The sequence below is a fragment of the Ptychodera flava genome (genome assembly GCF_041260155.1).
Source record: "Ptychodera flava strain L36383 chromosome 3 unlocalized genomic scaffold, AS_Pfla_20210202 Scaffold_25__1_contigs__length_14229661_pilon, whole genome shotgun sequence".
NCBI lineage: Eukaryota > Metazoa > Hemichordata > Enteropneusta > Ptychoderidae > Ptychodera > Ptychodera flava.
In genome coordinates, this window is record NW_027248279.1 from 8,546,908 (window position 1) to 8,564,707 (window position 17,800).

Consider the following 17,800-nt stretch of genomic DNA (forward strand, 5'->3'; position numbering starts at 1 on the left):
CAAATACTTTGAAATCTTTCTGGGTAACTGTACACTATTACATTCTTTTATCCATGTGAAAGGTCACTGACACAGGAACCATGTCAAAGGTCACTGACACAGGAACCATGTCAAAGGTCACTGACACAGGAAAACTGGAAGTTGCAAAGTAATCATAAAAATCTGACCTTGCAGCTGAAGAAACTCTGCTTTAGATTTTGCTGAAAACAGCAATAATAGAATCACTGTGTAGAAATCAAAATTTCTGTAGAAAATTGCCATTTCCCTTTGGCTTAGATAGTGTCATGCACTGCATCTGAAGAGAGAGCTACCTTGTATGTATTCTGTTATTGAAGTAACATATTGCAGACTACTTATTGTGATGTTAGCCTTTCAGTTATTGCATAATAAACTGCTAAAGTAATTGCTGATACCAAATGATTCGGTGGTGATTATGGCTGTGAAGTGAATGATAGTGTTGTATATATAAGTTTAAGGCCAGTCGATAAATGAAAACAATATGAACAGTGCTGTTATCTGTGACAAAATGGTAAATTATAGTTCAACAGTAGTCTATGGCTAGAAACAGGAACCAAATCACTAGCCTTGCAGTACCTAGATTTAGATACACGCATAATAAAAGTATGTACACAAAAACCAAAGAAATGTCAACCATCTCATTGGCACAATATTAAACTATACCTTCCGCTTTGCAGTCCTTTTAAATGTGTATCTTTCGTCTGTAACACTCAAGATCAAATTTTCGCCATTAGTTAAAACAAATAAGGTATAATATCAGTTAGTTTGGTTTGGCATGCACACTGTATATCCTAATCTGCTCACTATCTAGTACATCTGGCAATTCTTAATTTGCCTAACTCAGTAACTGCCCACACTTTTTTGCCTAACTTGCCAATACATACATGCATGGTGACATTATTGCTTTTGCTCATCCTGTAAACTTTTACTTTTGCCTATCCTGTAAACTGTTGCTTTTGCCTATCCTGTAAACTGTTGCTTTTACCTATCCTGTAAACTTTTACTTTTACCTATCCTGTAAACTGTTACTTTTACCTATCCTGTAAACTGTTGCTTTTACCTATCCTGTAAACTGTTACTTTTACCTATCCTGTAAACTGTTACTTTTACCTATCCTGTAAACTGTTACTTTTACCTATCCTGTAAACTGTTGCTTTTACCTATCCTGTAAACTGTTGCTTTTACCTATCCTGTAAACTGTTACTTTTACCTATCCTGTAAACTGTTGCTTTTACCTATCCTGTAAACTGTTACTTTTACCTATCCTGTAAACTGTTACTTTTACCTATCCTGTAAACTTTTACTTTTACCTATCCTGTAAACTGTTGCTTTTACCTATCCTGTAAACTGTTACTTTTACCTATCCTGTAAACTGTTACTTTTACCTATCCATCCTGTAAAGTGTTGCTTTTGCCTATCCTGTAAACTGTTGCTTTTACCTATCCTGTAAACTGTTACTTTTACCTATCCTGTAAACTGTTGCTTTTACCTATCCTGTAAACTGTTGCTTTTACCTATCCTGTAAACTGTTGCTTTTACCTATCCTGTAAACTGTTACTTTTACCTATCCTGTAAACTGTTACTTTTACCTATCCTGTAAACTGTTGCTTTTACCTATCCTGTAAACTGTTGCTTTTACCTATCCTGTAAACTGTGTACAAATGGATTAAAAAAAAACTTATTTAGAAACACTTTAAGACAAAAATGGGTACTTCTAACTCATCTACAACTTAAGGAAACTTGGCAGTTTTGAAGAAAAGTTTAAAAATTTTGATTTTCAAAATATAAACATTCAAATTTACCGCTGATGTACACGCACAAGTTATTAGTACCGTACTCGTCCGAGTATAAGCCCCCGGTTCGGCAACACTAAACAGCGGTAAAACTAGGGGAGGGGCTTATACTCGAGCAACCCCATATTATCTGGCATGGACGCTTGATTTATGCTAATTTTATGCACGATTTTTTTCAACACCACTGATCTTTCTATCGCTTTCAAAATCGACTTACACATCCAAAGAAATTGATTGTACAATCTCTGAGTACAGAAGTGACATTTTGGTGAAATTTCAGCGTCGAAAAAACCCCAAACTTGAAACAAAGACGTCATGTATGCTGCTGATCAACAGTAATGTGAACAGGCATGCATTGCCCACACGGAAAAGGCAACTCAATATTCCAATATATAAACTGTCTACATCTTGTGAAAACAACAACATAGCAGTGAAAATTGTAATAGTCACCAGGAAAAGTCTTCACAAATGAAAGGATAATTGCTTCAAACAAAAGAAACTGCATGTTTCAAGCATGAAAACATCGTGGCCGTGAATGAAAATAAACAATGGCGGACGTGAGTGAGACTATTCTATTTAGGCGACGGGGGTGAGTAGGGTCAAAGAATCAAGATAGTACTGGAAAAACGTGTCATTTTCCTTACGATATTGTCAAGGGAACTCCAGTTTCCCATTTTTTAACATCTTTTAATGGTTCTTCTTGTTATCTAAATTAATTTTACCAAGTTAAAGACAAATATACTCTCCTAACCTTTCTGTATTGAGTTACACTAGGGTAGGGCTTATACACGGATGTAATGCATTTTCTAAAATCCTCTGAAATTAGTAGGGGGGCTTATACACGAGCAGGGGCTTATACTCGACGAGTACGGTAATAGGGGCATGCCTAAAAACTAATCAACTCTGATTCTGTCAGACATGAGGGCCTAAGAAAATGCACGGCCAAAATGTGAAAATATGCCTTATAAATTTGCACAAATAAAGTTCCTACCATCAGATCAAAACAAAGTACGGTCACTGTGAATGAGTTGTATATATATCAGATATGAAGATTTAAAACAGAGTTTCAGAGAAGTGTAAAGTTGACAGTGAACACTGTCACAGACAACGATGAAGTGTCACACCCTAGCAACTCAGCTAAATATACCCTATTTGTCACAACAAAAATTATGAAACACTCCTTAAATATACATGTGTGTATAAACCTGCAGGAAAATATTTTAATTTGAAATTGAATGAATAAGAAAGCCATCACATGGTCTGTAGGATGGAATGCATGGCAAACAAGTTAACCTAAATGACATAGCCCTCAGAGATCAGTGACATGTTTATGTAGTTGTGCAATGCATCAAGTTCAAATGAAATCAGTTACTTGTAAGGCATGTCTGAGAAATGACTCAAGCAAGACACATGTATGCATGGAACTAGTCTAAAATTTTGTAGATCAGTCCAGGTCTTGCCTGCCAGATACTTTATCCTTTCAATATACATGTATAAAACATATCAAAATAAGTCCAAATCCTATAGAACCACCATATCTAGAATTGGCAAGGTATACTAATCACAAGAATTCATTCTACCTGTAAAACACATAAAAGCAATTACTAACAACAAAACAGAACACTGCCCTGATATGCGGCAATCAAACACATCTAGACATTGTTATGTGCCGTTCTGCAATGAATTGCAATAAGGCTATGTAGTTGTAACTATGTTTATTACAAGTACAATATACTTGCTAACATTTGTACATTCTCTGTCTGTGTGTGTGTCTCTCTCTCTCTCTCTCTCTCTCTAACTTAGTAGTTTCTCATCCATGCAAGGGTCTAAAGTATGACTGTTTTTGTTAATCAAATATCACAATATTTAATTAAATATTAGAAATATCTAGAACATGAATTCTTTGTATTTCTTATGCGTCTTGAGTGGAAAATAGGAGTATGAATAGATTAGTCTTCAACAGCAGGTGATTCAAAGATGAGTTTTTGGCAACATTAATCATTTTTTCCATGAATTTGTATTGCTGACTTTCAACAACCAAATTTCCATATTTTGTGATTCTGAAGAACATTTACAGATCTCAAACAAGATATGAACACCAGGTTCATGGAAAGTAGTGACAGTATTTTGACATGGTCATATCTATTGAAATGTCAAATTCATGTAAGAAAAGGGCTATCATTGCCTGTTGTACATCCACCATCTTTTTAAAGTCAAAACTGATCAACTGATGAAACTGAAACAAAGGGAAAATGACATTCTGTTCTGAATGGTGTGTACACACTTGAAATGAACAATGAAAGAAGTAAAATTAATGCCTGGCAGAAAAGTACACAAGCCAAATGAAGTGACATCAATTCTAGGTCAAATACAGGATAGAAAGAAGGAAAGGTCATTTTCACATACGTGTACATAACGGTACACTAAAAAGCACTCATACCGTACATGTACTTGCCTTCTTTGAGAGTATGGGTGACAAAAGGTATAGTAGACCACAGCTGCCATGACATGGTACCATGGAAACACAATAAATACCCAACACCACCACCAAAACGATAGCTTTCACAGACTTGCTACATCTGACATACTAAACAGCCTAATATGTAGAGTCATACTCATAGGACATAACATCAGTTGTGCTGGTCAGAGAAAATGTGACCATTATCAAGCATACCAATGTTTAGAAGCTGATTAGAGTGGTAAACTAGGGCAGTATTTCAAGGCCTATCATTCTGTGTAGATTACAAGTCTCCCGTAACAGTTGTTACAACTGACAAACTTTATTGATTGACCAAGCCAAACTGACTCTCAGGCCAAAAAAAAATAAACCGTGCTGTTCTGATAACATGGTTTTCAAAAAACGGTAGACCTGATTTTTTTTCCAAAATATTTTTAATTTTAAATGTGCATTTTTCAGGGGTTCAGGGCGGTTAAACACTGGCCATAGCATTTCCAGAAAAATGTATCATACATATAAAAGGAAAAAAAAACATGAAAGACATCGTTGTTCAAGCAAAAATCAAAATGCCAAGTAACGAATGCGTGATTTTAGCATTTTTTCCTTTTTTTACTTCTATGTTTACGTAACTCTAATTCAAGGTCGGCAGGTAAAAAATAGGGTAGATGGGGTTATTGGAGCAGCACAATTTTTTTGTTTGGCCTCATCATGGATATCAAAGATAATTCATTGCAACTGGAACACACAATCCAAATTCAAATTTTACACACACTGGAGGGACTTGGTAAGGCATGGCCCCTTGATGTGGTAATCAGACAAAACATGTCATTGCTAATGATTTGTCTCCACCTGTAATGTACGTGATTTGATGAGACTAGATGTAACCCAACTGAAGTCAAAATAACAACAGACATTTTTTTCTAGCCTATACAAATATCACCTATACAGCAATATATGCATATGGCAAAAATTAAACAGTCATGAATAAACAAACGTCCAAAATAAGACAACATGAGCTGTGTCACAGCAAGTGGGGTTACCCACAATTCTCCTTGATTTGTTCACTCAGACATTGTTTGCTAAAGACTAATTCAATTTTAGTGATTTCACACAATTTGAAACTTAGAATTCAATTTCAAATTGTATGCTGCAAATTATTGTGTTTACAATTCAACAGTAAATTAACAAAAGCCAATGTTTAAAGGTGCTCGCATGATCAACTTACAACCAATCACGGCCATTTGTCTTTCTTGCTCATGTTATAGTCACCCAATATTAATCCTTTGAGTGCCAAAGTCAACTTTTGTCGCCTTTATAAAATATATCCCTGTCAATTCTTTGAGATTTTTGCTAAAATTTTGATAAAAAAGTGTAGCCATGAAATTTAATATACATTTGGTCAAAACTTATCAAAAAAATTTAAGAACAATTCATAAAAAGTTCATAAAATGTTGCACTACAATTTTGGTGGGAAAAATTGCAGCACTTTAATAATGGGCTAATCATCTGTACTGCAAGCAAGCATAAATTATCCAACTGGTTGCAAGTCCCCCTAAAAAGTTTCAATAATGAAGCAACATTTTGAGTTCAGGTTGTATGCATCATCATTAACTTTCACTGATGTTGATTATTCACAGTGCTTGATGTTCATCTAACAATTAGCATAATACAATGATGCAGACTCATCTATGTAGACATACTATATTCTTGTAGCTAAATACTTTGTACTGAACCGGAGAATTATTTCACTATCCAGAGCTTTCGACAACTATCCAGATTTTAAGATCATGCATGCGCAGCGGTGCTAATCAACAGGATTGATAAAGACAGCTGGATAGTTGTCGAAAGCCCTGGATAAAGAAATAATTCTCCCGTGCAGTACAAAGTATTTAGCTACAAGAATATTACAATTATCATGTTCAATGTCATGTGCCATTTTAGCATTGATCCAAATCCATGATAAAACACTCATATAATTACATTTTCTCAACTTTGCTTTCAAGTCACCTTTAAAGAAGCATTAACTTGACTGTTGACACATTTTTTGAGGCCAAAAAATTGCCTCAAAACAAGAAAGATTTATCTGCTGCCAGGATTAATTAGTTTTTCATGATTCAATGAATTGTAATTTAATGATTCTTAAGATCTCTATGAGATGTTCAAGTGTCAATTCCAAACTCCACTTCAAGCATCTTCTTGGATGCTACGGCATCGCTAGGTAACTGGCTATGAGGTACATCTTGGTGGATGCTACGGCATGGCTAAGTAACTGGCTAGAGGTATATCTTGGTGGATGCTACAGCATCGCTAAGTAACTGGCTAGAGGTAAATCTTGGTGGACGCTACAGCATCGCTAAGTAACTGGCTATGAGGTACATCCTCGTCTTATGTGTTCAAAATGTTCACCAATAGCATTACTGTGTGTTCACTTCAGCAGTTTTTCATCAGCAACAAGTTATTTGATTTATGATCATGAAGGTTTTATTGGTGAATCTGATTGTTATTGATGGCTTGATGGTTGATATGCACATACAGTTGTAAGTTATATCGTTTCACAAGTTGAACGACAGGTTTGTGACATCAGTCTATGGAGAAATAGGTACATAACACATTTGTATATTGGATTCATAAACTATCAAACATAGACATTTAAGTTCTTACATGAATTCAATTTCAAACTGTCAGTGAATGCTTCAAATCACTCAACTGCATAAAACCCTTCACATTCATGCCGTTCACAAATACTAGACTGAACAATGTTTCCCATAAGATATGCACTTAACAACTTTTTTAATATAAAATACAAGACTATGTAGGCCATTAATAGGACAAATCAAAATCCATAACAGTAATTTTCCACTAAAACAGAATTGGATTTTTTTTGTGATCCAAGGTCCTGAGAGTTGGTGAATATCTAATGCCAATCCTAATGGATGCAATTATTTATCAATGCAGAGTTTGTCCCTATATTGCCTCACTTCAAATGTTTGTTCAATGATGTAAGTCAGCGCAATGCATGATATTTGATGGATACACAGTGTGATCAAGCAAATATCGTGCATTATGCTAACGACATGTATACTGCACATTTGCAACTAGAGGGCTACCATCCCTATGCTGAAATGGAATGTCCTGTAGTATTATATGCCAATCAGTGACCTTGTGCCACATATACAAATGTATAGATGCTATCATAAATTGGTTCTGATGCTGGAGCTGTTGGCAGTATGAATCCTGTGTTTTGATTGGACAAGAGTAGATGTAAACTCAATGGTCATGAAGGGTAGAAATCTATAAAATTGCTGACTCAACCAATTTACCAGAGCTATCTAATGGTCTGAGACAACTAGAATTCTGTAGCAATACTAATTGTAAGCATGATAAATCAGACTACAGATGAGGCAGACTGTGTTGATACATATGCAAGCATCATGAATAAGACTAGCTAGAACTTAGAAGACTACACTGTTACTCATGCCAATCTCATGAAATCTACAAAATAGCAACAGACTTTGTAGAAATAGGTTATTATTATTATTAAAAAAAAATTTAAAAAAAATGTACGTAATCACATTTTGACCTTTGACAATAAACTTCGTGTGGCTAGGGCTGGTTTTTATCTTAGATTGACTAGAAGTACAAATACTTTAGTGTGCGCAGCCCTGTCTGGTTATGTTATTAAAGGGAGTAGATGGTGGAAATGTTTTATGACAGATTGCTTATAAGGTTTTATTGTGCTTGTAGAATCTCTGTATTGTATTGTTGAGACATTTTTTTTATGGAAGCATGTAGTTTGTTGTTTTTGTATTTGTCTGTTTTTCTTTCAAGTTTGCTTTTTTTCTATGAGCTGGTTCTCGAAATAAAGGTTATTATTATTATTAGAAATGAAGTCATGCATTCAAACAAAGTTGGTACATTTCAGGTAAGGTCATTGCAGGCTGGAGTCTTGGATTTTGGAGGAGAGTAATTGATGTATGATTTATTATAAAAATCAACAATTCTCAACCCTTTCACTATCATGGTTAGAACCAATCCATTGTTTTCTCTAGCAAACTTTGTCATCTAGAGAGGGAAATGGAGGTGAAAGGGTTAAAGAACACTGTGTTTACTTGGCATCAGGGTTCAAGAGGTTCTGTAAACAGTGTTTAAGGGGCATTATTGTCATGAGCTGTATCTCTGAACAATTTAAATAACTTGAACACAACTTTCACGGCAGAATTTTAGAGTGAGTAAATCATGGCTGCATCCTTACATGTAGTTTTAACTGTACACTTGTTACATTTAATACATTGTCTGCAGTGCACATTGTGGTTTGAAGCTTCAGGAAAGTTTTGGCAAAAGTGATTCTTTCCACCCTTTCCAAAAGAAATTCACGCACGGGTGACATTCTGCCCTAGTGAAAGAAACCTGGAGAAAACACTGGTGTATGTACCGGTACATCACGTTACATTACATTATACCAACTGTGATAGAGACCTGTTAAGCCACATCTGTGTAATGGCTCTTGACTTGAAAAAATTTGTAACAAAATGGCCAACTGGCAGCAACATTGGATGATATTACGACACAAAACTGACATGCATATGTACTTCATAGTATATTGTCCTTATACCAACTTTGAATGAGATCTGTTCAAGCATGTCTATGTAGTAGCTCTGGACATTGTACCAACAAGGCAGCCTGGTAGCCATATTGGCTTGTATCATGAAGCTTATTGATTTGGGGTGCATATGTAGTTTAGAGTATATTATCCCTATGCCAGGTTTGAAATAATCCGGTCCACACATATCAGAGAAACAGGTCTAGATGCATACAGAGAGGCATGGATCAACAGATGCACGGATGCAAGGAGCCAAATATATAGGTCTCATGGACAAATACATTTATAAGCCTGTCAGATAGTCTGGTCTCCTCACCCATTTCTACCACTGGCTGCGCAGCTAATGAATAAAGGGTCAGATGTGGGCTATATGTGGGCCGCCATTTTAGTCAGAATTTTGACTGCATATTAATGAGCACAGTCATCTGACAAGATCATGTGATCAGTACATAAGTATGATGGCAAGTTTGGAAATTAGACTATGAAACACCAAACATTGAAGTTAATTGCACGGCTTCACTTTTAATTCTCTGACTTGAAAGGACAATTACCATCTATGATTTTTTTCTAAGATATGATAACACTGTCCCTTCTTTAGCATGTACATAATGTACATATATGGCAGTGACTCAAACATGAGTGATTTTTTTTGTTTTTCATTTAATATCGCCATAGGCTGCTTAGTTCAGGAAACCATGGAGATAAAATTACTCTATGGGCAAACAAAATCTGAATTCCAAGGTAACTTCAAGTTGGAAATAAATTCAATGCAGTGCACTCGTACTATTGACCAATGATAGCCATGCTTACAATAGGCCATACTTGGCCCTATTTTTGTTAGCAGCATAGCCAACAGTAGAAATGGATCAGGGAAACAGACTACCTGTTAGATTCATCTGTTACATAGCAACGACATCCAATTGTCTGTAAGCCACTCAATTTTATACTTGATAGGTTCTATCAAGTTTTCTCCATGGACGATAAAGTTTTATATGAAGAAATATTCACTTGATTAAATACATGAACCAGAGCTATACTAAATGCAATATTACATCACCTATATGGCTGGATAAATATGCTAATTGTGTTATCAAACCTTGCCCGCTTTTTTGTGACAGACATACTACACTACACAGTAAATAGCATTACCACAATGTTCTATAAAGTTAAGGTTACTAATGGAAAATGGACTCAATGCCTGGGTTTAATCCTCAAGGGAGGTTTTGCAATTTCGTTTGATGACTATGTTACTGACTCCACTTCATCAGGTTTTTATTCTTCCAATAAATTCAGATGTGTTCATGAAAGTAGCTGTAATACTAAATTATCCCTAATTTTACTTGGATAGAAATCTGTACTGTAGTGGCATGTCTGACGCATGGAATTTCAAGGAAATTTTTACAACAAACAATCACCTTCACTTTGTCATATACACAGACGGGATGTCATGGAATCGTGTTTTCTATCAGGGCATTATCTGCCAGGGAGATTTAAAGTGACTTGATGGGACCATCACAGTCATCTGATGATGGTAAAATAAAAGGATTTGACCATCACAGTCATCTGATGATATAAAGTGACTTGATGGAACCATCACAGTCATTTGATGATGTAAAGTGACTTGATGGAACCACGACAGTCATCTGATGATGGTAAAATGAAAGGATTTGACCATCACAGTCATCTGATGATATAAAGTGACTTGATGGAACCATCAGTCATTTGATGATGTAAAGTGATTTCATGGACCACCACAGTCATCTCATGATGGTAAAATGAAAGGATTTGACCATCACAGTCATCTGATGATATAAAGTGACTTGATGGAACCATCACAGTCATTTGATGATGTAAAGTGATTTCATGGAACCACGACAGTCATCTGATGATGGTAAAATGAAAGGATTTGACCATCACAGTCATCTGATGATGTAAAGTGACTTGATGGGACCATCACAGTCATTTGATGATATAAAGTGACTTGTACAATAGTTTATACATTTGTTGTCTGTGTGACAGTTACAGGTCAGAATTAAGGATAAGTACGCCGAATTCCAACGCGCACGCATTTCCGCGCATTTGACCCTTAGCTCTACGTAAAATTGTGTGTGTTTACCAGTCGGCCATAATAAAAGTTTCACCGAAGTGCAGCTAGCTACAGCCAACATGAACAGATCTCGTTGGGGTGGAAAATTTTGCTCGAAAACAGAGTTGAAACGACGCAAAAATGTTTCCAAGGCGACCATTGAGCGGTTTGAGAAGAACTCAGTTGATTCACATTCACCAGCGAGAAATGTGGGAACATCGACATCAGATGCTCGTGCACCCATTTGGTCTTCGCCACGCGACGCCGACGATACTCAATGCGAACCCTTGATTCCTCCAACTAATCAGCAAATACCGTGGTATGAAGGCGTTAGACTGGTGAATTTGGGAGTGCTTGCAAGAGGATTAGATGCTTGCAATGTTTGCCATGAACACCTGCGTCTGACACAGTGTCAATCTGAAACCAAGTACGGCGGTGGCAGCGTACTCCATATACCCTGTGACCAATGCGGTTCTATAAATAATGTATATACGAGTAAAACCCATCGGAAAGTTGAGCTGAGCCGTGGTATGCAGGCTTTTGACGTCAACGCCAAAATTGCCACAGGTACGTGCCTATTTTGGTCATATTGAGATTACGTACGGTGAAACGTTGTAACATACGTTTTTACATATTTCATTTGTGTTCAGTGTGATAACAGCCCAGTACCACGCGCGAGACCACTACACAAAAAGTAACATAGTCGTCACATTTGGTTTTCTCTGTCGGTTGATCATTTCACCAGTGTCCTATTAGATCTGTCACCACTTACAGTTTCTGAAAATTTGTTATTCTTAGTGAACAAGCTGAGGTTCATACAATGTAGCTGCAATAATTATTATCCCGTTGGGGTTGTTTTGACCGTGGCATGGCGCTCATTACTTCCGTATACGCGTATTAGATAGGAAAGCCACGGTCAAAACAGTCGCTGTGGGCTCAGAAAATGCAGCTACTAATAAATGACATGTTGATATCTAAAACCTAAAACCTGACTACAATATTTCCACTTCCCCATTTCTTTTTCATCTCCCGTTTCGTAGTTATTGCTGCTAAAATATATTTTGTGTATGCACAATAACCTAACATATACTTACTGTTTATTTTAAAATTTTAAGATAGATTTTCAAATTGAACTTGAACATTGAGATACATATACCAAAGGGGCCCTTCATGAAATTTTGCTAGTAAAATAACGTCTCATTTGTGTCCTTTTTTCACTCATTTTTATAGGTATGATCACCGCAGGGATTGGAGAACGTCATCTCAATCAGATGCTGTCATCAATTTCTGTACCAACCATACATCATAAGACATTAAAACGCAAAGAGAGAGAAGTTGGAGAATCAATTTTGAAAGTTGCAAACCAGTCATGTAAACAAGCTATATCAGATGAGATGTGTGCATCAAAGAAACCAAGGTAGGAATGTTTGATATCCAAGTCATTGTTTTATATTTCATCAATAATCCACAATTATTACCCAGAAGAGGTTGGATTTATACAAGATTTGGGTTTAGTTGGTGACATATAGCAGTAGCCCAGGCGATATTTGAGTATTGTTTGTAACTTTTCCCAATTCAAGTTTGGTAATATGCCCAGGTGAATATTTTTAATCAAATGTGTATGAATGGTGTTGGTATTTCTAAAAGTAACCAGTAAAATAACTGGGTGCCCTGACTAGTAACATTTAACGATAAACTAATCATGTGAGAGTTCTGATATGTGCATACGGAAGTTTTTCACAATTCTTTTCAGTTGAACCAGATTTTAGCCACCATTTGGTACACAACTCGTTAAAATTTATCTCTTTCAGAAAGCATACCCTCTTTGTAACATTGTAATTCAACAAATAACAGCATACATTTTGTCATTGACAGTATGTTAAATATACTTATCATTTTTTAAAGAAAAGTATATATTTTGTTGATGTAATATTATGTTTCTTTTTAGGATTGATGTGTCGTATGATGGAGGATGGCAAAAGAGGGGCAGTGGGAGAGAATATAAGAGTTTGTCAGGTGAATATCTTGGGTACTTATAAGTGTTATTACTAGTGCCATATTTTGATTTCATCAGTATATTACATATACATATGTTGGTTAAATTCTAATGAGACATTTCATCAAAGCTCAGTTCTAAAAAGCAGAAAGGCTTTGCCAGACTTAGCAAACTACAGGTTAGCCTGGCTATTTTCATTGTGACTAGTCGTGACATTCAGTGAAAAGCTCTGAAGTATTACTAATGAATGGTTTGAAAACTGTAAGTGATCTAGTTTAATTTTTTTTTTCATTAATACAGTGAGCTTTTGTATTTGTACATAGGGCATGGTACACTGATAGGTAGACAGACAGGAAAGGTCTTGGCATATAGCACAAGGTGTAAGCAATGCAGAGTGTGTGACTGTGCTAGGAAGGCAGGAAAGAAAGTCAGGAAACATCAATGTCATAGAAACTGGGCAGGTAGTGCCAGGCCATGGAAGCAAGTATAGCTGTAGAAACAGTAAAAGAAGTAGAGGAGATGGTTAAAATTGATAGCGTGACTATGGATGATGATAGTACTACAATAGCTAAACTACACACTGAAGTTAGAGAAGATATAGTAAAACACAAAGACAATAACCATGTAAAGAAAGGTTTTGCAGACAAGCTTTATAAATTAAAAGCAGAAAAATCCTATGGTCAGCTGTCAACAAAAGTTATATGCTATCTACAGAAGTGTTTCAGTTATGCCTTGAGTCAAAACAGTAGTAGTGCGAGTGATCTGGAAAAGAACCTCAAAGCAATTGTTCCCCATGCATTTGGTGACCATGTTTACTGTGATTCAAGGTGGTGCCAATTCATGAAGGATCCAGCTCAGTATAAGCATAGAAGCCTCCCATATGGTAAAGACTTGTGTGGTGAGGATCTTCGGAAGGACTTAGACAGAGTCTTGAATGTGTACATTGTGAACTCTAGTGATCTTGTCAGAATTGGTTCATCACAAGGGAATGAAAGTTTAAATATGGTTATTGCTTCAAAAGCTCCAAAGGCAAAACACTACAGTGGATCAAACAGCTTTAATTTCCGAGTGGCAGCAGCAGTTGCACAGAAGAATTTAGGGCACACTTACGTTAGTCAGGTTGGTACAATAAAAGTATAGAGTGAAAAAACAAGTTAGCAAAATCAAAGTACACACCCGGAAGCTACATCATTGAGATCATGAAGAAAGATGCAATAGAGACAATGTTTCCCTTGAATCAACTGCATCTCGTTTTCATAACTCATTGTTTCTTCTTGATTGCAGGTTCACAAAGAAAATTTACTATCACCTAGTAGAACATGCCAAATTTATGGTGCCAAATTGGATAGGAAAACTCAAAAAGTGAATGACAGAGCTAAGACTAAGAAAGGAAAGTTAGAGAGACTCCAGGTATGTTGACAATGAAAGTTACAAAATAAAACAAGAAGGATGTCACTAGCACAGACCATAAAATGTGTAAAGATATATTGAATGAAGTGATTTATTTTGACATGAACCTATGGATCTGACATGATTCATCAATGCTCATAAATATAGGCAGGCCTAAACACACAAAAATTCACACATACATACATACATACCGGTACATACATGCATACATACATTCATTGAAAATAGATACACACACACTCTTACACATACATAATATTATATTCACTGGAAATTGATCCCGTGTTTGAACCACTAATGTTGATAAGTATCTCAGTTCTTACCATGGCATGTTCAATTGTGTTTCTTATCTACTTAAGCGAAAAGAGAAAAGAGCCCAGAAGACGGCAGCCACTGAAGTACGAGAAGGGAGTACGTATGAAAAGGGTGTTGGGTTGTCCATGTCATCAGAGCAATGCAGGAATGAGATTCTGGAGCCTGTCTTACCACCTGATTCTGTATCACTGTCTGAAGGATCATATACTCCTGTCGTCTTTGACATAGAAACTACATCAGCATGTGAGTACCATGTGTAATATGACATAAGTCCACAACCTCAGCATGCAATCTGCACCCGCACTTCACAAGCAAAGCAAGTGAAGGTACAGCAGAATACACATACATGTATCACTTGTGACTGTTGGTGCAAAGTGAGTTCATATTGTATCAGCACCCCAGTTCTTTCACTTTGAGTTTTATTGCAACCCTAATATTGAACCAGATACCTATATTAGTAAATCCTTGTCAGTTTCCCTACCAATATTCTTATCTTCCTAATCCAAGGAACATACTGAGGAACTTTGATCAGTGCCTTTGTTATCTTCCTTCAATCTCCCACTTTGTCGTTTCTCTGTGTAGTGGAAACGCTGTAGGGAGAGTGGATGTAAACAAAGCACAGCAGGGGCTGGTTGATGTAAACACTGATCAAAGTTTATCTTTTTGTAGGAAGATAGGAACATTGCCTGGAATATTGGTAGGGACTTATCAAGTTAGGTATCCAGTCCAATTTTGCACTTGCAGTAAAAGGGATCAGTGGTATGAGAAATCTGTAATGACAGCACGTTTTGATCATACATTTTGGGCATTTGTGTTCTGTAGTTTTCTGATTGACACCATAGAGTATCCTGAAAAGCCAAGTGTTTAGCATTCCCCCGTATGATTTACATGTGTAATCTGTCATGATGCTACAGAAATCAAGTGTTAGCACAGTTTTGGATAAATTGAGATATGATTTTAGCCAAAACCTCTTACTATCTGTCATAAATGAAAAAATTAGGTTAATTTCTCATGTTTACATATTTATTCTATTTCAGATTCAACTGCAGAAATCACCCAGATTGCAGCTGTGTCAGGAGATGACCAGTTCAGCCAGTACATTTTGCCAAAACAGCCAATTTGTCGTATTGCAAGTGAAAAAACTCGCCTTACTGTAAAAGTGGTAAATTGTGCTATGAAGGAAAACAGTTCCTACAGTTCCTAAGCAAACATGCTTGGAAAGTTTTATAGAGTTCATCTGTAAATTTGAGAATCCAATTTTAGTTGCACACAATGCTCGATCGTTTGATTGTAGATATTTGTTGCAAGCTATGAATGAATGCTCCTTGACAGATCAGTTTGTAGCAAATGTTTGTGGATTCGTTGATTCATTACCAGTATTCAGATCACTATACCCTGACAGAGCATCATATTCCCAAGAAAGTCTTGTAAATGACTATGTAGGGCAGGATTATGAAGCACACAATGCTGTAGCTGATGTTTTCATGTTACAGAAATTATTGAAAGTATGTCAGGTTTCATTGTCAATGATGATTGAAAAGAGTTTTTACATCACACTGGATGATCCAATATCTCACTTTCAAAAACCAACAATCAACTAATTACAAAACTCTGATCACTCTTGTAAATAATAAAGTTTTAAGTGAGTCGATGGCAAAAAGAGTGGCAGGATCTGGTCTTAATTACAGCCATCTTTACACAACATACCAGAGAGGTGGATTAGATAGCTTAAGACAGTTGTTTACTGAAGAAACTTCCAATGGTTCTGTAAGAGTAACAAAATCATCCCGTATAATGAACAGTGTCTTTGAGTTTTTTAACTCGTCTGTCAATGACAATGTTTGAAATGTGTGGTTTACAATGAATAATAATTTCTGAATGACTTTACATGTATAAGCTGTGATAAATTACATACAGGGTATTTCATTATGGTTCAGGAATTTGTACAAATATTACATTTGATACACATAACAAAAATACTATGAAAATAGCCAAAGTAGAGGCTAATGTAGCTTTAATGAATTTTAGTCATACCGGAAACATTAGGTACAAAAATGGAAAGCTGACCACAGTAAATAATGAATGCATTGTACTTACCTGTGTAAAGATTATGCCAAAGTTTTTCTTTGTGTGAAATATTACTATTAATAATTTAGAGTCTTGTATTTTGGCCATACATACTGCATTGGATATAGTTAAAGTAGATATTCAAGGGATCAGTGTTGATCATCATTGTCATATACATGTGCAATACAGAAGATAATCTTTTTGAATGTAAGTCTATACAAGTGTATGTATTAAATAAATGTGAGTTGTTCATGAAACACTCAATTTATGTTGGGTTTACTACATTTTATTGTCCTTTGTCTTTTATTTCTATATCATAATACCATATGCAGATCCTGTCAATGCAGTTCACTTTTTCACATCAAAACAAACAAAGTTTTCAAGGACATTACACTGTTCCAGTGTTTTGTCCTACGCTGTTTAGCGTGCTAAAATACCTTGTATTCTGTTTGTCAATACAGCCTGTACATATATAATTCTTATTGCATTGTTGAACTGAATTCTAGATTGGACTTGAATTCAGTTGTCAACAACAACAATAATAATGCTGCTGATGATGTTGATGACTGTCTAAATATAGAGTGTATTGATAAGTTAAAGACACAGTATTTCATTATTCTTCAAGGATTTGAATCAGAAACTGCAGTTGTTGCACAGAAAAAAAACACTGAAAGAAAACCAGAACTTATGCAGAAATGGAACTTTATTTAAAATTTGAATAATGCTTGTGAAATTCATCTACCATGCCCACCATAAAGTCATTCCAGTTTATCAAATGTAGAAACTTTTCAGACAACATAGCCCATGCCTATGAATATAAACAGGCTAGGTTATACCCTAATGACCAAAGCAAATGATGAGTAGCCTGGGGGGTCCATAGAATAACCTGATCTGACAGGTTACCAGTACACAAAATGGCAAAAAAACTGTTCCTGTTTAAAATCAACAATGTCCATAAGATTTATTTTGATGTTATATTTGATGACACCCATGACCTTTGACATCCGAGTCTAGGACCCCCTAAGTTAGTGATATTTTTGAACAGGAACAGCTGAAT

At 35.9% G+C, this 17,800-nt stretch overlaps 2 protein-coding genes across 32 annotated transcripts in view; one reads left to right on the forward strand and one right to left on the reverse strand.

The window, feature by feature from the left end:
• Positions 1–17,800, reverse strand: part of LOC139125550 (rho guanine nucleotide exchange factor 11-like) — a 244,373-nt gene that overhangs the window by 180,300 nt on the left and 46,273 nt on the right. The gene's annotated exons all lie outside the window — the stretch shown is intronic.
• LOC139125659 (uncharacterized) lies at positions 10,901–17,027 on the forward strand. Of its 5 annotated transcripts, XM_070691760.1 has the most exons (6): positions 10,901–11,522; positions 12,186–12,372; positions 12,904–12,971; positions 14,236–14,361; positions 14,721–14,919; positions 15,714–17,027. In XM_070691760.1, the coding sequence occupies exons 2-6, from the start codon at positions 12,345–12,347 to the stop codon at positions 15,878–15,880; spliced, it is 588 nt and encodes a 195-aa protein (XP_070547861.1). In that variant the 5' UTR covers positions 10,901–11,522; positions 12,186–12,344; the 3' UTR covers positions 15,881–17,027. The 5 variants fall into 5 exon arrangements, 4 of the variants coding, with proteins under 4 accessions (XP_070547861.1, XP_070547858.1, XP_070547860.1 ...); XR_011550322.1 differs by lacking the exons at positions 14,721–14,919; positions 15,714–17,027 and adding an exon at positions 13,779–14,070 and having other exon boundaries at positions 10,986–11,522; XM_070691757.1 differs by lacking the exons at positions 12,904–12,971; positions 14,236–14,361 and having other exon boundaries at positions 10,986–11,522; positions 15,714–15,824.